The sequence below is a fragment of the Danio rerio genome, chromosome 24, assembly GCF_052040795.2.
Source record: "Danio rerio strain M-AB ecotype USA chromosome 24, GRCz13ab, whole genome shotgun sequence".
Lineage (NCBI taxonomy): Eukaryota > Metazoa > Chordata > Actinopteri > Cypriniformes > Danionidae > Danio > Danio rerio.
In genome coordinates this window covers 43727649-43752500 of record NC_141044.1, presented here as the reverse complement: position 1 = coordinate 43752500, position 24852 = coordinate 43727649, and the positions used below count along the sequence as shown (strand labels likewise).

The 24852-nt window shown below is 28.5% G+C and overlaps 4 protein-coding genes across 9 annotated transcripts in view; 3 read left to right on the top strand and 1 right to left on the bottom strand.

The window, feature by feature from the left end:
* The window catches only part of ttc21a (tetratricopeptide repeat domain 21A), a 29376-nt gene extending 26658 nt beyond the window's left edge, over window positions 1-2718 (top strand). For both annotated transcript variants that reach the window (XM_087310073.1, XM_087310068.1), the window contains 2 exons: window positions 823-858; window positions 2620-2718. The gene's annotated coding sequence lies outside the window, so the exon portion shown is untranslated. The remainder of the gene's footprint in view (window positions 1-822; window positions 859-2619) is intronic.
* The window catches only part of katnip (katanin interacting protein), a 1410884-nt gene that overhangs the window by 100344 nt on the left and 1285688 nt on the right, over window positions 1-24852 (bottom strand). The window lies entirely within an intron of this gene.
* cebp1 (CCAAT/enhancer binding protein (C/EBP) 1) lies at window positions 2729-15048 on the top strand. 2 transcript variants are annotated; one of them, NM_131837.1, is given in 5 exon segments: window positions 2753-2794; window positions 9171-9380; window positions 14059-14526; window positions 14555-14811; window positions 14868-15048. In NM_131837.1, coding segments are annotated over 2 exon segments (510 nt in total). In that variant the 5' UTR covers window positions 2753-2794; the 3' UTR covers window positions 14359-14526; window positions 14555-14811; window positions 14868-15048.
* Window positions 21578-24852, top strand: part of slc22a17 (solute carrier family 22 member 17) — a 28457-nt gene continuing 25182 nt past the window's right edge. For all 4 annotated transcript variants that reach the window (XR_015525329.1, XR_015525331.1, XR_015525330.1 and 1 more), the window contains exons 1-2: window positions 21578-21904; window positions 24330-24548. Coding sequence is in view for 1 of the 4 variants with exons in the window: in XM_087310125.1 (XP_087166251.1) it covers window positions 24425-24548 (124 nt within the window). In the remaining 3 variants the exon portion in view is untranslated. The remainder of the gene's footprint in view (window positions 21905-24329; window positions 24549-24852) is intronic.

The following is a 24852-nucleotide window of genomic DNA, read 5'->3' as shown; positions in this document are numbered from 1 at the left end:
TAATGCACAAAATTTCTGTGTATTTTAACATCTGAATCTAGCTTTAATACATCAGGATTCCTCTATATTTAAGTACTATTTAATAACATCAAAAATCAGACGTCCTATATTGATGTCTGCATGAAATTGCATTTATAAAAGTGATTATAAAGCTATCGAAAGCATAAAACACAAGCAAAGTGTTTGATGCTACACATTTTTTATAAAATAAAATAAGATATAATCTAAAAAATATTAATTATTATAAAATAATTTAAAAATGAAGTTTCAAAATATGAGTGAAATAAAGTTCAATCTACTCATGTATGCAGAAGAAACCCGGTGTATTCTGAGCTGTACTTATTAAAACATATCAAATAATTATTCATATTAAATGTGATTCTGTTCAATTCCTGCTGTCAAATGTGTTAAATGTGTTGTTTTAAATGATAGTGGTGAAGAATAAAGATTTCAGATGATGATTGGTGAGTATTTTGGATGTCAGAAAATGATCCTAGTGTCAGATAAGATTTTAGATTTTAGTCTAAATGAAATTGTCTTTACACCTCAGCTATTGATCTCATATGCAGACGGAGCTACAGGTGAGTGTGTGTGTGTTATTTTAAATTGCATTATGTACATCTATTTCAATGTGATTGAATTCAGTTTTTTACAGCTCCATTCAGATTATTCCAGATTAAATGGTGTATTTATTTGTTTTTAAGCTAGTGAATGATGCTCACCATTTGATTAATTTTAGAAATTATATCTAGTTCAAAATTAGAAAAGTGGTCTGTATTTGTTTGTAGTCTTAATGGATGTATTCTTGTGTTGTTTCTGCAGGAGGCGCTGCTGAGCTCTGCTACTGACATTTACCAGGTATATGAGTAAAAGCATGCCCATATGAGTAAATAACAATAACATGAAGAAAATTGCTGGAGTTTACACACCTTTAAGAGTGTACAACAAGAATGTAAACATGATATGTACACGTTGGTCCATGTAGTATCTTTAAAAAGCACACACAATGGGGATTTTTGTGTAAAACGTGGATTTTTGTTTATAAATGCGAATGTCTTCTTAATTTATTTATGTTTCTTGTTTATTTTAAATAAAGTAAATGTAAATTGCATAGTATTGCTCCAGATTAATAAAGAGACTAAGCCGAAATAAAAATGAATGGATGAATAATAATGATAATAATCATTTAAAATTAGATTTAATATAGTATTAAATAATAAATATGAGTATATTTAAACTCATGAAATGTAATATGCATATTTATTTTACATTATTATTATTATGACATTAATTTATTATACATTTATTTGTTAAATAACTAAGTAAATAATAAATAAAATATAATAAATGATTACTATTATTTATACTCCTATTATAATAATATACTTAAATTACATGTTTTATGTAATAAGTAAGATAAAAAAATTAATAAAAAGCTAATTCTGAGAAAATTTTATATGAGTAATTAATTATATATATAAAAGTGTGTGTATATATACAGTTGAAGTCATCTAACTTATATACACACACACACACACACACATATATATATATATATATATATATACACACACACACACACAGTTGAAGTCTCAATTTAGTAATAGTGTTAATAACTCATCTCTAATAACTGATTTATTTTCTCTTTGCCATGATGACAGTAAATAATATTAGACTAGATATTCTTCAAGACACTTCTATACAGCTTAAAGTGACATTTAAAGCATTAACCAGGTTAATTAGGTTAACTTGGCAGGTAAGGTTAATAAGCAAGTTATTGTATAATGATGGTTTGTTCTGTAGACTATCGAGAAAAAATATAGCTTAAAGGGGCTAATAATGTTGACCTTAAAATGGTATTTAAAAAAATAAAAACTGCTGTTATTTTTGGCGAAATAAAACAAATAAGACTTTCTCCAGAAGAAAAAATATTATCAGACATACTGTGAACATTTAATTGCTCTGTTAAACATCATTTAGGAAATATTTAAAAAAGAAAAAAAAAATCAAAGGGGGCTAATAATTCAGACTTCAACTGTATGTATATATTATATATTTGAGATACTAAAATTCTAACAGATAAATTTGTACAAATTATTTCATTTATTTAACTACTTAGTTACACTATGAAAAAAATATATCCATGAAATAGCATTTTTGGGGGGGATTTTAATCTTTCTTCCAACATCTTTTAATCGTGAAAAGTGAAATAAGTGACTTGTCTGCTCGTGTGTATTAGTGTGCAGTGCTGTCTAGGTTGGTGTTGTATATTACGCTACAGAAACCTTGTAATTAACTGCAGCACATTTTCAACACTTATTTTTCTAGTTATTATTTCTTATACATTATTATATTATCTCAAACTACTGAAATGTCAGTAAAAGTCACTTTGTTAAACTGTAGAGTTGAATTTACAGCTTCAGAAGTGGACAAAGCAGAGGTCAACATCCCATAATGCAATTCACAACCACAAATAAACACAGACCGCTTAAGAATCGCAATATACAGACACTGTTCATTAACAGATATATTAACAGAGTAGTTATTTACAGGTAGTTAATGAAAAGGTGTTTTTGGAAACAAAGATGCATCTAAGATCGTCTGAAATGTTTATAACAGGAAAACTGGAGAGAGAGAGAGAGAAAGAGAAAGAGGGATGTTGTGACAGAGGAAATGATGTCGTCACGAGTGCTGCAGTACCTGTGTGTGTATATCATCATAACGGATTATTCAGAAGAAGAAGAAGAATCCAGAAGACGAGATCGAGTAGAGTTCAGCAGCTCCACACACAGCCGTAAGTGCCCAGACTTCTCTTTTATTTTTATACACAGAATATATTACTCACACAAACACCCCTTCAACATTTCTCACATCATCATCAGCAGCAGCAGATTATTCACTAAGTCTTGTTAAATGTTAAACTGTCAGAGTAAGTTTATATCGATAACTTCAGAGTGACAGAACAGAATATAGTATAAGTAACATTTACACTAGAATGATAGAATATAATTATTGAATGCAATGAAAGAATACAGAATTAAAGAATGGATATTATAGAATAGAAAGAGAGCAGAATATGATAGAATAGAATATTATAAATTTAGATTATTGTAGAATGATAGAATAGAATATTATAAATTTAGATTATTGTAGAATGATAGAATATTATAGATTTAGATTATTATAGAATGATAGAATAGAATATTATACATTTAGATTATTGTAGAATGATAGAATAGAATATTATAGAGTTAGATTATTGTAGAATGATAGAATAGAATATTATACATTTAGATTATTGTAGAATGATAGAATAGAATATTATAAATTTAGATTATTGTAGAATGATAGAATATTATAGATTTAGATTATTATAGAATGATAGAATAGAATATTATAGAGTTAGATTATTATAGAATGATAGAATAGAATATTATAGAGTTAGATTATTGTAGAATGATAGAATAGAATATTATAGAGTTAGATTATTGTAGAATGATAGAATAGAATATTATAGAGTTAGATTATTATAGAATGATAGAATAGAATATTATACATTTAGATTATTGTAGAATGATAGAATAGAATATTATAGAGTTAGATTATTGTAGAATGATAGAATAGAATATTATAAATTTAGATTATTGTAGAATGATAGAATATTATAGATTTAGATTATTATAGAATGATAGAATAGAATATTATAGAGTTAGATTATTGTAGAATGATAGAATAGAATATTATACATTTAGATTATTGTAGAATGATAGAATAGAATATTATAAATTTAGATTATTGTAGAATGATAGAATATTATAGATTTAGATTATTATAGAATGATAGAATAGAATATTATACATTTAGATTATTGTAGAATGATAGAATAGAATATTATACATTTAGATTATTGTAGAATGATAGAATAGAATATTATAGAGTTAGATTATTGTAGAATGATAGAATATTATAGATTTAGATTATTATAGAATGATAGAATAGAATATTATACATTTAGATTATTGTAGAATGATAGAATAGAATATTATAGAGTTAGATTATTGTAGAATGATAGAATAGAATATTATACATTTAGATTATTGTAGAATGATAGAATAGAATATTATAAATTTAGATTATTGTAGAATGATAGAATATTATAGATTTAGATTATTGTAGAATGATAGAATAGAATATTATAGAGTTAGATTATTATAGAATGATAGAATAGAATATTATACATTTAGATTATTGTAGAATGATAGAATAGAATATTATAAATTTAGATTATTGTAGAATGATAGAATATTATAGATTTAGATTATTATAGAATGATAGAATAGAATATTATAGAGTTAGATTATTGTAGAATGATAGAATAGAATATTATAAATTTAGATTATTGTAGAATGATAGAATATTATAGATTTAGATTATTATAGAATGATAGAATAGAATATTATACATTTAGATTATTGTAGAATGATAGAATAGAATATTATACATTTAGATTATTGTAGAATGATAGAATAGAATATTATAGAGTTAGATTATTGTAGAATGATAGAATATTATAGATTTAGATTATTATAGAATGATAGAATAGAATATTATACATTTAGATTATTGTAGAATGATAGAATAGAATATTATAGAGTTAGATTATTGTAGAATGATAGAATAGAATATTATACATTTAGATTATTGTAGAATGATAGAATAGAATATTATAAATTTAGATTATTGTAGAATGATAGAATATTATAGATTTAGATTATTATAGAATGATAGAATAGAATATTATAGAGTTAGATTATTGTAGAATGATAGAATAGAATATTATACATTTAGATTATTGTAGAATGATAGAATAGAATATTATAGAGTTAGATTATTGTAGAATGATAGAATAGAATATTATACATCTAGATTATTGTAGAATGATAGAATAGAATATTATAGAGTTAGATTATTGTAGAATGATAGAATAGAATATTATACATTTAGATTATTATAGAATGATAGAATAGAATATTATACATTTAGATTATTGTAGAATGATAGAATAGAATATTATAGAGTTAGATTATTGTAGAATGATAGAATAGAATATTATACATTTAGATTATTGTAGAATGATAGAATAGAATATTATAAATTTAGATTATTGTAGAATGATAGAATATTATAGATTTAGATTATTATAGAATGATAGAATAGAATATTATAGAGTTAGATTATTGTAGAATGATAGAATAGAATATTATAGAGTTAGATTATTATAGAATGATAGAATAGAATATTATACATTTAGATTATTGTAGAATGATAGAATAGAATATTATAAATTTAGATTATTGTAGAATGATAGAATATTATAGATTTAGATTATTATAGAATGATAGAATAGAATATTATAGAGTTAGATTATTGTAGAATGATAGAATAGAATATTATAGAGTTAGATTATTGTAGAATGATAGAATAGAATATTATAGAGTTAGATTATTGTAGAATGATAGAATATTATAGATTTAGATTATTATAGAATGATAGAATAGAATATTATAGATTTAGATTATTATAGAATGATAGAATAGAATATTATACATTTAGATTATTGTAGAATGATAGAATAGAATATTTTAGAGTTAGATTATTGTAGAATGATAGAATAGAATATTATAGAGTTAGATTATTGTAGAATGATAGAATAGAATATTATAGAGTTAGATTATTGTAGAATGATAGAATAGAATATTATAGAGTTAGATTATTGTAGAATGATAGAATAGAATATTATACATTTAGATTATTGTAGAATGATAGAATAGAATATTATAAATTTAGATTATTGTAGAATGATAGAATATTATAGATTTAGATTATTATAGAATGATAGAATAGAATATTATAGATTTAGATTATTGTAGAATGATAGAATAGAATATTATAGAGTTAGATTATTGTAGAATGATAGAATAGAATATTATAAATTTAGATTATTGTAGAATGATAGAATATTATAGATTTAGATTATTATAGAATGATAGAATAGAATATTATAGATTTAGATTATTATAGAATGATAGAATAGAATATTATACATTTAGATTATTGTAGAATGATAGAATAGAATATTATAGAGTTAGATTATTGTAGAATGATAGAATAGAATATTATAGAGTTAGATTATTATAGAATGATAGAATAGAATATTATAGAGTTAGATTATTGTAGAATGATAGAATAGAATATTATACATTTAGATTATTGTAGAATGATAGAATAGAATATTATAGAGTTAGATTATTGTAGAATGATAGAATAGAATATTATAGAGTTAGATTATTATAGAATGATAGAATAGAATATTATAGAGTTAGATTATTGTAGAATGATAGAATAGAATATTATAAATTTAGATTATTGTAGAATGATAGAATAGAATATTATACATTTAGATTATTGTAGAATGATAGAATATTATAGATTTAGATTATTATAGAATGATAGAATAGAATATTATACATTTAGATTATTGTAGAATGATAGAATAGAATATTATAGAGTTAGATTATTGTAGAATGATAGAATAGAATATTATAGAGTTAGATTATTGTAGAATGATAGAATAGAATATTATAGAGTTAGATTATTGTAGAATGATAGAATAGAATATTATACATTTAGATTATTGTAGAATGATAGAATAGAATATTATAGAGTTAGATTATTGTAGAATGATAGAATAGAATATTATAAATTTAGATTATTGTAGAATGATAGAATATTATAGAGTTAGATTATTGTAGAATGATAGAATAGAATATTATAGATTTAGATTATTATAGAATGATAGAATAGAATATTATAGAGTTAGATTATTGTAGAATGATAGAATAGAATATTATAGAGTTAGATTATTGTAGAATGATAGAATAGAATATTATAGAGTTAGATTATTATAGAATGATAGAATAGAATATTATAGAGTTAGATTATTATAGTATGGAATGAACAAACACAATATTATAGAATAGAGTGATAGAATAGATCATTAAAGAATAAAATAGAATGGTAGAATAGAACATTATAGAATAGAATGAGAGTACAATATTAAAGATTAGAATGATAGAATAATATAAAATAGAATGATGGAATAGAATATAGAATAGAGTATTATAGAATAGATCAATGGAATAGAATATTATAGAAAATAATGATAGAATAATATAGAATAGAATGATGGAATAGAATATTAAAGAATAGAATGATAGAATAGATTGTTGTAGAATAGAATGATAGAATAATACATAACAGAACAGAATGATAGAATATAATAGAGTAGAATGATTGAATAGAATATTATAGAATAGAATGATAGAATAGATTAATATAGAATATTATAGAATAGAATGAACAATCACAATAATATGGAACAGAATGATAGAATAGACCATTATAAAATAAAATGATAGAATAATATATAATAGAATAGAATGAGAGAGTAGAATATTATAGAATAATATATAATATAATAATAATAATAATAATAATTTTTATTTATATAGCGCCTTTCCAGAGCTCAATGACACTTTACAAGGAATGCGACAAAAAAATAAACAAACATACATGAAGTCAAATATAACAAACTGGAATTACACAAACAAGACCTAAGAGACATATGAGCAGAGTGGAAGTGGATCAGATAAAGTAGTCAGTTTGGCAGATCAGAAGTGAAGCATTCAGAAAATAAGTGAGTCTTAAGTAAGGATTTGAATTCAGAGATATTATTAGCAGAGCTGAGTGAGCGTGGTGGAGAGTTCCAGAGTTTGGGTGCAATAACACTAAATGATCTGCCCCCCATTGAAGAGAGGCAGTTCCGAGGGACAGAGAGAAGGCCAGAGTCAGCTGAACGTAAAGAGCAAGCAACAAAAGTTATAATGAGAGAGTAGAATATTGTAGATTATAATGATGAAATCAAATATATGGAATGATAGAATAGATTATTATAGAATATTATTTAATAGAATGGAATGAACAAACAATATTAAAGAATAGAATGATAGAATAGATCATACAATAGAATGATAGAATAGAATATTATAGAATTAAATGATAGAATAATAAATAAAATCCAACAGAATTAAACAGTAGAATAGAATGACAGAACATACTGTATATAATAAAATAGAATGGTGGAATTGAATATTAGAGTATAATGATAGAATAGAACAGAATAGAATAAAATAGAATGATCGACTATTGTAGAATAGAATGATAGAGCAATATAGAATAGAATATTATTTATAGAGTAGAATAGAATGATAGAACATTTCGAATAGAATAGAATGCCTCCTTGTATGTAAGTGGCTTTGAACAAACCCATCTGCCGCCCCTAACCCTTTCATTTTATTTTACATTTCATTATTTCATTAGTTATTTATTTCAGTTCATAACTTTTAATTCTCTCCTGTGTTTATTTGCCTGAATTTTCAGCTACATTTACTATATGTGTGTCATATATTGTTTGTGCAATATGCGGTTGAGGTTTGGTCCATCTGTTTCTGAACTGATTTTGTACTGTAACTTATTTAGTTTCTTGTTATTTGTTCTTTTTTTTTCTCCTTTATTCGTCATTAAAATCAAATAAATAAATCATACATAAAGTATTTGCTAAATGATTAAATGTAAATGGAGAATAGAATGATATGATTGGATACGTGATGGATTTAATTTAATCCACTAAATATTGTCAGCTGCTACTTTTAAGTCCACAGTTAGAGGATAGCAGTTGCAGTTAAGCTTTCAACTCCTGATTTTATACATTTTGTTTAACACAGTCGATTAGTTGTATTAACTTGTGTGCATGTTTAATCAACTTAACATTTAAAGTTTAGTAAACTTTGTTAAATTTACAATCTTGTGTTTAGTTGATCAGAAATATGGAGTTTGAAATGTAAGTTCACTGTAACCACTGTTATACAATTACTTGCACAATTCCCCTAACTTGCCTAATCAAGCTAGTTATTCCTTTACTGGATCAATATTAATACTCATATATACACACATTTATAGAAGTAAATAATTAGTGATAATCAGTGATAGCATTGAAATTCTGAACACAGTATGGGTCATTTTTTTACTGTATAGGTCATTTTCCTCCACAGATGTCGGTGTCTGACAACATCTTCTCTGTGCACGAGGCGTCTTCAGACTCCAGCGCTCAGACTCCGATGGACTCGGCCCTGTATACTCAGACCATCAGCTTTACTAAGAGTCCCGAGGTGATGATGGGTTATTTACCGTACTCCTCCTGTCTGAACAACCCAAACACCAACACTGAGCGCTCAGTGCAGCAGAGTTCTGCACATACACAGGTAATAACACACTAACATACACACAGACATACACACTAACACAAAAATTCTTGCACACAAACACACAGAGACTAACAAACAAACAAACAAACACACTGACACACAAACATATAACAGAATAACGCACAAACACACCAACACATTTCTATCTTTATTTGCGTCTGTTTTTTTTTTTTTTTTTTTTTTTGTATATTGAGTCAAGACATGTGATCTGTTAAACGGTCGGGGTTAGAAATTACAGTTCTATATATTATATTACATTACATTACATTATATTATGTTAAATTATATTATATTATGTTATCTTATATTATATTATGTTATGTTATGTTATGTTATGTTATGTTATGTTATATTATATTATATTATATTATATTTTATTATTTTATATTATATTATATTATACTAAATTATATTATATTATATATTATATTATACTAAATTATATTATATTATATATTATATTATACTAAATTATATTATATTATATATTATATTATACTAAATTATATTATATTATATTATACTAAATTATATATTATATTATATTATAGTATATTATATTAAATTCTTTTATATTAAATTATATTATATTTTATTATATTATATTATATTTTATTTTGTTATTTAATATTTTATTTTATTATATTTAAATATATTATATTTTATTATATTATATTATTTTATATTTTGTTATTTTATATTTTAATTTATTATATTTTATTATATTATATTATATTATGTTATATTATTATGTTATGTTATATTATATTATTTTATATTATATTATACTAAATTATATTTTATATTATATTATACTAAATTATATTATATTATATATTATATTATACTAAATTATATTATATTATATTATACTAAATTATATATTATATTATATTATATTATAGTATATTATATTAAATTATTTTATATTAAATTATATTATATTTTATTATATTATATTATATTTTGTTATTTTACATTTTATTTTATTATATTTAAATATATTATATTTTATTATATTATATTATTTTATATTTTATTTTATATTTTAATTTATTATATTATATTATATTATATTTTATTTTATTTTGTTATTATATTATATTATATTATATTATATTATATTATATTATATTATATTATATTATATTATATTATATTATATTATATTATATTAGAATACGGGTAAAATAACTAGTACATTAGTTCTAGAGATAATAGTTCCTATTATTTATATAATCTTATATAATTTCATCAGTTTAGACTATTTAGTTTTTTTTTTCTTCATATGAAATTGTTTTGAATGCAAACAGGGATATTTAATGCTTGTAGATAGAGAGCTTATGATTTGCTAAATAAGCTGACTAAATAAATGAAGATGGAATAGAAAGTTTGAGAAATGTTTGCTGTGAATATGCTTCATTAAACTCCAGAATGTATCAAATGAATAATCCAGTGAGAACACTTTGTATGTTGGATGCATTTAGATTGGATCATTCGTGTTGATGTTTTTGTGGTGGATTTACAGTTTATTGGTGGATCCACGTGACTGCCATTTTCACAACATACATTTCACAAGCAATCGCCCACATTGACCAACAGAAAGACGTTTGCTTTAAAGAGATTTGTGTGTGAAATAGAAATGTCACTGTAATGAAATCACACCACAAGATCAATTACCTATTTCTTTTTGCTCAACAGTAGTTATTTATATTCAGTTTGTGACATATTTTCCAATCACGTCTACTGAAGCTCCATGAAAAACCTCAAATCTAAAGTTTATATGTCATAATGCTACCTCTGAGATGTACACAATAGATTGAACAACAGCGTTTACACCAAAACAGTGTACTAAAAAAATGAATGCAATTAGGCAAGTTATGGTAATTAGGCAGTAAATGAACAGTGCTTTAGGGTTTTCTGAGGAGTCTAACAGTATTCAAGTACAGAAATTGAACAATCAAATGTAAAATAACAAGCTCATCATTGTATAAAGAAATAAAAACTATATATGCAATAAAATCTTTATCTTTTAACCTTTAATAAATAGTCTAATCCGTGATGCGGTGGTGCAGTGGGTAGCACAATCGCCTCACAGCAAGAAAGTTGCTGTTTCAAGCTTAGGCTGGGCCAGTTGGCATTTCTATGTGTTGTTTGCATGTTCTCCCCGTGTTGGCGTGGGTTTCCTCCGGGTGCTCCGGTTTTACCCACAGTCCAAACACATGCGGTACAAGTGAATTGGGTTGCTAATATATCCGTAGTGTATGTGTGTAATTGAGTGTGTATGAGTGTTTCCCAGTGATGGGTTGCGGCTGGAAGGGCATCCGCTGCGTAAAACGTGCTGGATGAGTTAGTTAGTTAGTTGGTGGGTGGGTGGGTGGTTTAGTTAGTTAGTTAGTTAGTTAGTAGAACTTGTAGTGGCAGTAGTATAATTGTTTGTTAGTTAGTTAGTTAGTTAGTTAGTTAGTTAGTTAGTTAGTTAGTAGAACTTGTAGTGGCAGTAGTATAATTGTTAGTTAGTTAGTTAGTAGAACTTGTAGTGGCAGTAGTATAATTGTTAGTTAGTTAGTTAGTTAGTTAGTTAGTAGAACTTGTAGTGGCAGTAGTATAATTGTTAGTTAGTTAGTTAGTAGAACTTGTAGTGGCAGTAGTATAATTGTTAGTTAGTTAGTTAGTTAGTTAGTTAGTAGAACTTGTAGTGGCAGTAGTATAATTGTTAGTTAGTTAGTTAGTAGAACTTGTAGTGGCAGTAGTATAATTGTTAGTTAGTTAGTTAGTTAGTTAGTTAGTAGAACTTGTAGTGGCAGTAGTATAATTGTTAGTTAGTTAGTTAGTAGAACTTGTAGTGGCAGTAGTATAATTGTTAGTTAGTTAGTTAGTTAGTTAGTAGAACTTGTAGTGGCAGTAGTATAATTGTTAGTTAGTTAGTTAGTTAGTAGAACTTGTAGTGGCAGTAGTATAATTGTTAGTTAGTTAGTTAGTTAGTAGAACTTGTAGTGGCAGTAGTATAATTGTTAGTTAGTTAGTTAGTAGAACTTGTAGTGGCAGTAGTATAATTGTTAGTTAGTTAGTTAGTAGAACTTGTAGTGGCAGTAGTATAATTGTTAGTTAGTTAGTTAGTTAGTAGAACTTGTAGTGGCAGTAGTATAATTGTTAGTTAGTTAGTTAGTTAGTAGAACTTGTAGTGGCAGTAGTATAATTGTTAGTTAGTTAGTTAGTAGAACTTGTAGTGACAGTAGTATAATTGTTAGTTAGTTAGTTAGTAGAACTTGTAGTGGCAGTAGTATAATTGTTAGTTAGTTAGTTAGTTAGTAGAACTTGTAGTGGCAGTAGTATAATTGTTAGTTAGTTAGTTAGTAGAACTTGTAGTGGCAGTAGTATAATTGTTAGTTAGTTAGTTAGTTAGTAGAACTTGTAGTGGCAGTAGTATAATTGTTAGTTAGTTAGTTAGTAGAACTTGTAGTGGCAGTAGTATAATTGTTAATTATTTATTTAGTTAGTAGAACTTGTAGTGGCAGTAGTATAATTGTTAGTTAGTTAGTTAGTAGAACTTGTAGTGACAGTAGTATAATTGTTAGTTAGTTAGTTAGTTAGTTAGTAGAACTTGTAGTGGCAGTAGTATAATTGTTAGTTAGTTAGTTAGTAGAACTTGTAGTGGCAGTAGTATAATTGTTAGTTAGTTAGTTAGTTAGTTAGTTAGTAGAACTTGTAGTGGCAGTAGTATAATTGTTAGTTAGTTAGTTAGTTAGTAGTGTCAGTAGTAGAATTATCAGATAGTTAGTTAGTTAGTTAATTCTGCTTCTTCTTATTCTTACTACTACTAATACTACAGGTCTTTATATGTCATACACTCATTACCCGTTTTGTTGTTAGTTAGTTAGTTAGTTAGTTAGTTAGTTAGTTTGTAGTGGCAGTAGTAGAATTATCAGTTAGTTAATTTGTTAGTTAGTTCTTTTTTTCATTTTCTTCTTCTTATTATTATTACTACTATTATTATTATTACTACTACTAATACTACAAGTCTTTGTTATACTTTACCCGTTTTGTAGTTAGTTAGTTAGTTAGTTTGTTAGTTAGTTAGTTTGTTTGTTAGTTAGTTAGTTAGTTGTACTAGTAGTGGCAGTAGTAGAATTATCAGTTAGTTAGTTAGTCGTGTGGTTGGTTGGTTAGTTAGTTAGTTAGTTAGCTAGTTAGTAGTGGCAGTAGTAGAATTATTAGTTAGTTAGTTAGTTAGTTAGTTAGTCTTATTCTTATTACTAATACTAATACTACAGGTCTTTATATGTCATACTCACATTACCCGTTTTTCTAGTTAGTCAGTTAGTTAGTTAGTTAGTTAGTTAGTTAGTTAGTTAGTTAGCTAGTTAGTAGTGGCAGTAGTAGAATTATTAGTTAGTTAGTTAGTTAGTTAGTTAGTTAGTTAGTTAGTTAGTTAGTTAGTTAGTCTTATTCTTATTACTAATACTAATACTACAGGTCTTTATATGTCATACTCACATTACCCGTTTTTCTAGTTAGTCAGTTAATTAGTTAGTTAGTTAGTTAGTTAGTCCTGCGATACACACATTATAATATCCATGCTTAAATGATATACACTATTGTTCAACCTTAATGAAAACTGCAATAGCTTGTATTAACTTCAGTTCGTGTTTCTCTTTTGTGACTCTCTGTTAAGGATTTTGCTCAGTTTCTGGAGCCACCGCCAGCGTCTGCGCTCCGCCTGTGCGCACAGAAGCGAGGTGTGAGTAAAGACAGTGCTGAGTACCGGCAGAGGAGAGAGAGAAACAACATCGCCGTCAGGAAGAGTCGAGATAAAGCGCGGCGCCGCATCCAGATGACCCAGCAGAGGGCGCTGCAGCTGCAGGACGAGAATCAACGGCTGCAGGTGCACATCCAGCGCCTGCTGCACGAGGTGGAGGCGCTCAGGCATTACCTGTCCCAGCGTCACCTGCAGGACACATCTGAGGAGCACTGATGAGAATACACCTGGAGAACACAAACCTGAGGAACACACACCTGAAGAAAACACCTGAGAAACACACCTGGAGAACACAAACCTGAGGAACACACACCTGAAGAAAACACCTGAGAAACACACCTGAGGAACACTGCTGCGAACACACACCTGGAGAACACACCTGAGGAACACACACCTGAAGAACACAACTGAGGAACAAACACCTGAAGAACACACCTGAGGAACACACACCTGAGGAACACTGCTGCGAACACACACCTGAAGATCACACCTGAGGAACACACACCTGAAGAACACACCTGAGGAACACACTCCTGAAGAACACACTCCTGAAGAACACATCTGAGGAACACACTCCTGAGGAACACACACCTGAGGAACGCACACCTGAGGAACACACACCTGAAGAACACACTCCTGAGGAACACTGCTGCGAACACACACCTGAAGATCACACCTGAGGAACACACACCTGAAGAACACACCTGAGGAACACACTCCTGAAGATCACACCTGAGGAACACACACCTGAAGAACACTGGTGTGAACACACACCTGAAGATCACACCTGAGGAACACACACCTGAAGAACACACCTGAGGAACACACACCTGAAGATCACACCTGAGGAACACACACCTGAAGAACACACCTGAGGAACACACTCCTGAAGATCACACCTGAGGAACACACACCTGAAGATCACACCTGAGGAACACACACCTGAAGATCACACCTGAGGAACACACACCTGAAGATCACACCTGAAGATCACACCTGAGGAACACACACCTGAAGAACACACCCCTGAGGAACACTGCTGAGAACACACACCTGAAGATCACACCTTAAGATCACACCTGAGGAACACACACCTGAAGAACACACCCCTGAGGAACACTGCTGAGAACACACACCTGAAGAACACACCCCTGAGGAACACTGCTGAGAACACACACCTGAAGATCACACCTTAAGATCACACCTGAGGAACACACACCTGAAGAACACACCCCTGAGGAACACTGCTGAGAACACACACCTGAAGATCACACCTTAAGAACACACCCGAGGAACACACACCTGAAGAACACACCCCTGAGGAACACTGCTGAGAGCACACACCTTAAGAACACACCCGAGGAACACTGCTGAAGATCACAATTAAGTAACACACACCTAAAAAACACAGCTGAAGATCACACCTGAGAAACACACACCTGAAGAACACACACCTGAGTAACACTGCTGAGAATACACATCTGAAAAATACACCTGAAGATCACACCTGAGAAACACACACCTAAGGAACACTGCTAAAGATCAAACCTGAGGAACACACACCTGAAGAATACACCTGAGATCACTCACCTGAAGATCACAGCTGAGAACACACACCGGATGAACTCTGCTGAGAACACACACCTGAGGAACACACCTGAGACGACACAGGTTTATGTTCAGATCAACATTTTGTAGTATTATTTAGGTTGAAAGTGAGTGTGTGACATGTGGAATGTAGAGTTTGATCTGCTGATGATCTGCTGCTTTTTGTATCTTCAGATCCTCATTAGTGCTGCACAGTACTGTTAACCACAATAACTGATGAGCCGTCCTGTCAAATTTAGATTTCAAATATTTCCCAAATGATGTTTAACAGAGCGAGAAAATAATTACAGTATTACTTATATTTTTTTTTCTAATATTTTTTTTATTTGGCTGGTATAAAATCAGGTTTTACATAAAAAAAAAAAAAAAAAAAAAATATATATATATATATATATATATATATTTTAAAGGTCAATATTATTAGTCACTTTAAGATGTTAAGTTTTTGTTTGTTTCAGTTTTAATAAATAGTTTAGATTTTTATAAGCAGCAGAGGCTGGATTTAGTATGTAAAAATTAAATATTTTAGAAATAAAATAGCATTTTTAACACGCTGTAAATGGTTGAAAAGCAATAAAGATTTAATATCGGGACTCTGTTACAGGATTTTGGTTATTATAATCTTATTACTAATCTAAAGTCTCTGATTGGCTCTGAATGTTCATAATGTTCAATAAAAACTTGTAAATGTAAATAAAATAATATTTTTTGTCATGTTTTATTTTTTTTCCCAGAGATGGGTTGCAGCTGGAAGGGCATCCGCTGCGTAAAAACTTGCTGGATAAGTTGGTGGTTCATTCCGCTGTGGCGACCCCGGATTAATAAAGGCACTAAGCCGACAAGAAAATGAATGAATGTTTTTATTTTTATTGATTGCAGATGAGGCGTTTGGTGTTTTTATTTATTTTAACAAAATGTGATAACTTTTAAAATTAATTTATTAATTTAACGCATTTCTAGGAAATGTATCATAATATAATGTGTTCATCTGTTTTTTGTAATATGTTTTTAATTTTTTAATTTTTCTGTAACAATCACAGATGATGTTTATATATATATATATATATATATATATATATATATTTTTTTTTTTTTTTTTAAATTGCATATATTTTATTTTAACCTAATTTAATAATTTTGTTAATTAATTTATTGATTTAACACTTTTTTTTTTTATGTGTTTTTATTTTTGCTCTGCTCATATTTGACCTTTTGACCCAAAACCGTCAGCATTTCTCCTTCACCCTGTCAGAATGTGCAGTTGTTCAGCCTCTCTCCTCCAGATTTCAGTGTAAAACCATTTTAAACTGTTTTCATGATTTATTCATCTATAATAATTAGTTTTATACAAAAACAAAAATCCAAAAACCTTTTTTGTCCTTTATTTGCCCCAGTTTGAAAGCTCAACTTTTTAAATTTATTTTCTTTTATATTTGACCTTTTGGGGTGATGCAGTGGCTCAGTGGTTAGCACTGTGCCCTGACGAAGGTCACAGCCAATTTAGTTCATCGATTCACATATAGCATGTGTTTGGACTGGGGGAGAACATGCAAACTCCACACAGAAACGCCAACTGACCCAGCCATGAGGCTACAGTGCAACACCACTAAAGCAGTTTGAACTCTTTCTTTGTAAAATCTTTGACCTTTTGACCCAAAGCATCCAACATTTCCAGTTTTCCACACTTTCTCCATCAGATTTTAGTGTAAAAGTGTTTTTAAACATCGTATTGTTCATTTATTCATCTTCTATTACAATTTTATTTCAAAATCAATAATTATATGTCATTTAAATTTTATTTTGAAATTTGTTAATATTGTAAATTGTAAAAAAATATATATATTTAAATTTTTTTTCCAAATGCTTTGTTTGCTTGTAAACTTTTTAGTTATTTTACATTATTATTTTTCCAAAACAGCCACCATTTTTATGACTCTGTTAGTATAATAATAATAATAATAATAATTATTATTATTATTATTATTATTATTATTATTATTATCATCGTAACTGCCATCATTATTATAAATACAATTCTGTGATTATTATAAATTTTATTATTATTATTATTATTATTATTATTATTATCATATATTCTATAAATACAATTGTGTAATTATTATATTTTATGTTAATAATAATAAATATAATCACATACTATTTTTATTTCTATTTATTATGCTATTTATTAATCAAATATTACTTTTTCAATTAGCTATTTATGTAATTATGCATGTATTAAAAGTTATACATGTATATTAGTCAAATTTAAATTCTTTTATTATTCCAAAACAGCCACCATTTATTCTTGACCCTGTCAGAATTTTATTATTATTATTGTTGTTGTTGTTCTTATTATCATAATTGTCAACTTTATTATATTATGTAAATACAATTGTGTAATTTTATTATTATTATTATTATTATCATCATCATAATAGTTAACATTAATATATTATGTAAATACAATTGTGTAATTATAAAGATTATTATTATTATTACTGTTGTTATTATTATTTTATTTATTATTATTAATATTATTATTATTATTATTATTATCCTAGTTGTGTCATTATTATATAAATATAATTGTTTAATTTTTGTTTTTTGTAATATTTATTGCTAATATTGCATATATTTCATAATTGTCATCGTTATTATATAAATACAATTGTGTAATTATTATAAATATTATTATTATCATCATAATTGTCATCATTATTTTATATTATATAAATATAATTGTGTAATTACTATACATACTTTAATATGTTATTTATAAATCAAATATTGCTTCTTCAATTAGTTAGTCATATAATTATGCATGTATTAAATGTTAATAATTATTCATTTTGTACTGTAATTTTTATTATACGTCATTAAAATTGTATTCTTAAGATGTATTAATATTTAATTATTTATGAATTTTAGTTTTTGACAACTTTTTGTCCCTTATGCCCCTTGTTTCTTTGTTTTTCCTTGTTTTTTTTTTGTTTTGTTTTTTTATATTTGCTCTTTTGACCCAAACTATTTCTCCTTGACCCTGTCAGTATGTGTTTTCCGCATGTTTCTCCATCAGATTTCTCAGTTTGATCTGCAGTTTTCACCCTCATCTCTTCAGTGTGTCTGATTTCTGCGTTTAATCTGTCGTTTTCTGCTCATGCATTGATTGTAATTGCTCAACACAACGGCGCGGTGCTCTTTCCTCCAGCAAACGGCTGTAATGAGGTGTTTCAGCATGATAGCATTGCTGTGTTTCCCCTGCCAGCGCTGATGCTCATGCTTTATCTATATTGGCGCTACACAGATGAGGGAGTCTGATAACACAGGCCTTCATTAATGCACACTACTGTTGATGTTTGTGTTGTAAGCTCTGCTCCGTGTGCTTGTGTTTGAGTAATCTGTGGTCCCAGACCTGAAATCTGGCCACAGGGTGAGGAAAGAGTGTGTGTGTGTGGAAACTGAGCCTCTGTTACTCAATGCAGTGCTGGAGGACGGGTGCAACACACACACCTGACCCTCCGCTGCAATACAACACTGCTTTTTAGACTGTTTTTATTAATGTTTCATTAAATTGAATATTTACTAAATAGTGTATTTATTATCCACTGGTGCTGGATGAGGATACTAGTTGTTATTATATTATGTAAATACAATTCTGTAATTATTATAATTATAATTATTATAATCATTATAATTATAATTATTAATATCGTTATATTATGAAAAAACAATTGTGTTTATTATTATTATTAATGTTATTAATATCATCATCATTATATAAATACAATTGTGTAATTATTAATAATATAATTATTATTATATTATGTAAATACAATTGTGTAATTATTGTAATAATATATTATTTATAAATACAATTGTGTAATTATAATAATATTATTATCATATTATATATATAAAAATACAATTGTGTAATAATAATAATAATAATTATTATTATTATTATATTATATAAAAACAATTGTGTATTATTATTCTTATTATTATTATTATGATTATTATATAAATAGAATTGTGTAATTATTATTAATAACAATATTATTATATTATGTTAATACAGTTGTGTATTTATTATTATTATTATTAATATTATCATCATTACGTAAATACAAATGTGCAATGATTATTAATAAAATTGTTGTTGTTTATAATAATATAAACACTATCTTATGTTTATTATGTTGTTTATTACTTAAATATTAAGTTTTAAATGTGTTAGTGTAATTATGCATATTAAATACTAAACATATTTTAATGTCAAATTCAAAAACAGCTTTTTAGACAGTAAGATTTAATTATTTACGTTTAATTAAATATGAATTTTTCTATTTATTATTTTTTAATTATGTATAATCATATGTATGAATTACATATATATATATATATATATATATATATATATATATATATATATATATATATATATATATATGCATGACTATTGTTTTTTATTATATATATATATATATATATATATATATATATATATATATATAAATATATATATATATATATATAAATATATATATATATATATATATATATATATATATATATATATATATAAATATATATATATATATATATATATATAAATATATATATATATATATATATATATATATATATATATATATATATATATAAATATATAAATATATATATATATATATATATATATATATATATATATATATATATATATATATATAATTGTATTTATATTTTATTTTATTTCTATTATTTTATTTATTAATTTCTATCATTTTATTTATTATTGTTTTATTTATTTTATATTATTTAATTAAACTATTTATTAGATATTATTTATTATTGACCTTTTTGACAACTGTTATTTGTCATGTATTAAATATGCTGTACATTTATTAATATTTGTCAAAGTGGAGAAATTTTGCTTTTTAAATTTTTAATTTTTTATACCTTTATTAAATATTCATTATAAATTATCAAGATGTTATATTAATATTTAATTATAATGTATTAAACAAAGAGCTTACGGTTTAATTAAATTTATCATAAATGTATTAAAAATCTATTTGTATTATAATTTTCCTTTAGAATACATGTTTTACTCTAAAATATTTACATTTATATTTTATTATGTAAAAATAATACTACATTAATATTAGTACTATGCAAGCTTGAAGTTTTATTGAAATCCATTTATTTTAAATATTTATAACATTATAACATTCTTAATATATATTTTTTACATTTTAGATGTTGTTTTTTTATTTAACACGATTGTAATATTATATTAAAACAAATATTATTACTATCATTAGACTTGAAGTTTTATTCAAATTGATTCTGTATATTATTATTATTATATATATATATATATATATATATATATATATATATATATATATATATATATATATATATATATATATATATATATATATATATATATAAATTTTAAGCATGCACCCATAAATCATGTTATAATAATCTAATTTTATAAATTGCAATTATGTGTGATGTTTAAAACTATTAATCCCTGTGTATAATTATTTTGATGATATACTGTGCTATATTGATGTACTATTGTACTATAATGATTATTATAATGATCAAAATGAGACTTTTGCACTACTTGCCTGATTAATATTTTGTTTTTGTGACATTTTATTTTCGTTCATGCAGTGCTGTACCTTGTGTATACTGTATGTTATGTAGTATGCAGAGCACGTCTGTTGTTTAGTGCTGAATGTCTCTCTCTGGTGGCCGAGACTCTGCACTGCAGCTGCGCCTTCTCAAAGCTTTCCGAAGTTCTCCGAATGTTCCCGATGTTTCCGGCGCTCGCCGCCAGTCGTGCCAGTTTTTCCGCCCTGTCCGCGTCTCTGTGCCGGGATCTGCTTCCGTCCATGACCGTCTCTGTCATTACTGAGGCTTTATTTACCGTCAGTGAACGCGTTTGTTCGGTTGTTCGGCGGAAAACTGATCAACAACACAGAAACGAGAGGCGCTTTTGTTTGTGTAGAGAAACCGTGAACGCGCAGAACGGGCCGAGAAAACAGCAGCAGCATCTTCATCATCCTCATCTTCAGTGTGTGTTTGTGCTGGAAATCTGATGTGAGCAGAGCTTCATCTGGATCTGCAGGAGCAGGTGAGGCCCATTCTTCATCATTCACCAATACAAGCTTTATTTTAATACCAGGATGCTTACTGAAATCTGCTTACGTATCAGGTCAGATCTGCGTTTGTGTTTTAGGAGTTCATTAAAGCAGCATTTCACTTCTCTCTAAATCCACACTTATGTAACTTACATTCCTGCAGTTCTTTCATTCCTCCGTTCACTTTACTCTAAGACCTTTGCCTTCATTCCTTTGCCTTTTCACGTTATGAATAGCATTCTTTTATTCTATCTATCTATCTATCTATCTATCTATCTATCTATCTATCTATCTATCTATCTCTCTATCTATCTATCTATCTATCATTGTTTTACAGTGTATACCACGCTATTACAGAACAAATGATTTATTTCAAACAATGTAATCTTCATTCTTCATCATTTCAATATATTTCAGTTATGGCCAGGTTACTACCTCCTACTTTCTCTTAGTCTCTTAAATTACTAGAACTAACTTACATTACTACACCTGTTACATTACTAGTCTCTCACAGGTTATAGCTAATTTCTTCAGTCTCTCACAGGTTTTAACTAGTCTCTCACCTGGTATAACTAATCTGTCACAGCACAAAACTAGACTCTCCAGTCACTCACCGGTTATAACTAGTCTGTCACAGCACATAAATATTCTCCCCAGTCTCTCACCTGTTATAACTAGTCTGTCACAGCAAGACTAGTCTCTCTGGTCTCTCACAGTTTATAACTAGTCTGGGACAGCACAAAACTAGTCTCTCCAGTCACTCACCGGTTATAACTAGTCTGTCACAGCATGACTAGTCTCTCTGGTCTCTCACGGTTTATAACTAGTCTGGGACAGCACAAAACTAGTCTCTCACCGGTTATAACTAGTCTGTCACAGCACATAACTAGTCTCTCCATTCTCTCACCAGTTCTAACTAGTCTCTCACTGGTTTTAACTAGTCTCTTACAAGTTAAAACTAGTCTGTCACAGCACATAACTATTATCTCTAGTCTCTCACAGGTCATAACTAGTCTCTCATCTGTTATAACTAGTCTGTCACAGCACATAACTATTATCTCTAGTCTCTCACAGGTCATATTTAGTCTCTCATCTTTTATAACTAATCTGTCACAGCACAAAACTAGTCTCTCCAGTCACTCACAGGTTATAACTAGTCTGTCACAGCACATAACTAGTCTCAAACTGGTTCTAACTGGTCTCTCACCTGTAATAACTAGTCTGTCACTGCGCATAAGTAGTCTCCCACAGGGCATTTCTACTCTCCCACAGCACATAACTGGTCTCCCGAGGGCCATAACTAGTCTCTCACAGGTCATAACCATTCTCTCACAAGGCATTACTAGTCTATCTAGTCTGTCACAGGTCATAACTAGTCTCATGGGTCAAAATTAGTCTCTCACGGCACGTAACTACTCTCTCTAGTCTCTCAAAGGTCATAACTAGTCTCACAGATCATAACTAGTCTCTCACAGGTAATAACTAGTCTCTCACAGATCATAACTAGTCTTCCAGGTCATAATTAGTCTCTCACAGCACGTAACTACTCTCTCTAGTCTCTCACAGGTTATAACTAGTCTCACAGATCATAACTAGTCTCTTACAGGTCATAACCAGTCTCTCACAGGCCATAACTGCTCTCACAGGCCATAACTAGTCTCTCACAGGTCATAATTAGTCTCTCACAGCACGTAACTATTCTCTCTAGTCTCTCACAGGTCATAACTAATCTCACAGATCATAACTAGTCTCTCACAGGTTATAACTAGTCTCACAGATCCTAACTAGTCTCTCACAGGCCATAACTAGTCTCTCACATAACTAGTCTCTCACAGGCCATAACTAGTCTCTCACAGGTCATGATTAGTCTCCCACAGGTCATAACTAGTCTCTCACATAACTTGTCTCCCACAGGTCATAACTAGTCTCTCACATAACTAGTCTCTCACAGGTCATAATTAGTCTCCCACAGGTCATAACTAGTCTCTCACATAACTAGTCTCCCACAGGCCATAACTAGTCTCTCAAAGGTCATAACTAGTCTCTCACAGGCCATAACTAGTCTCTCACATAACTAGTATCTCACAGGCCATAACTACTCTCCCACAGGTCATAACTAGTCTCTCACAGGCCATAACTAGTCTCACATAACTAGTCTCTCACAGGCCATAACTAGTCTCCCACAGGTCATAACTAGTCTCTTACATAACTAGTCTCCCACAGGTCATAACTAGTCTCTTACATAACTAGTCTCTCACAGGCCATAACTAGTCTCTCACAGGCCATAACTAGTCTCTCACAGGTCATAATTAGTCTCCCACAGGTCATAACTAGTCTCTCACAGGTCATAATAAGTCTCTTACAGGCCATAACTAATCTATCCATCTGATCCAGCAATGTGTTTGCATGTCTTTGCAGGTTGTCTGTGTTCTTCAGTGTGAGGAAGAGAGAGAGCGAGAGACACAGACACACACAGTCTATCTTTCTCTCTCTCTCTCTTTCTTCTCTCCATCATGTCGTCTCCGCTGGCATCTCCTTCTCCATGTCCTCCACCTCCTCCATCTCTGCCGTCCTCCCCGACGCCCTCGTCTCCTGCCCCGTCCAGTCTGCCGCTGCCACCCGCTCTGCCGCCCACAGGTAGGCATGGCACCATAACCGGTTTCAAGTAGGCATAGGATGATAACCAGTTCAAGCAGGCATGGGACAATAACCAGTCCAGTTTTAAGTATGCATGGGACGATAACCAGTTTTAAGGAGGCATGGGATGATAACCTGTTCAGTTTTAAGTAGACATGGGACACTTACCTGTTCTAAGTAGGCGTGGGACGATAACCAGTCCAGTTTCAAGTAGTCATGTAACAACAGCCAGTTTTAAGTAGGTATGAGACGGTAACTGCTTTCAAGTAAACGTGGGATGATGACCAGTTTCAAGTAGGCATGT

Excerpts from the sequence above, each read along its gene's own strand:
- cebp1 (XM_087308115.1), top strand. The coding sequence starts at position 9,171 with ATGTCGGTGTCTGACAACATCTTCTCTGTGCACGAGGCGTCTTCAGAC. Across the intron at positions 9,381-14,058 it reads AGAGTTCTGCACATACACAG|GATTTTGCTCAGTTTCTGGA; the intron begins GTAATAACACAC and ends CTCTCTGTTAAG.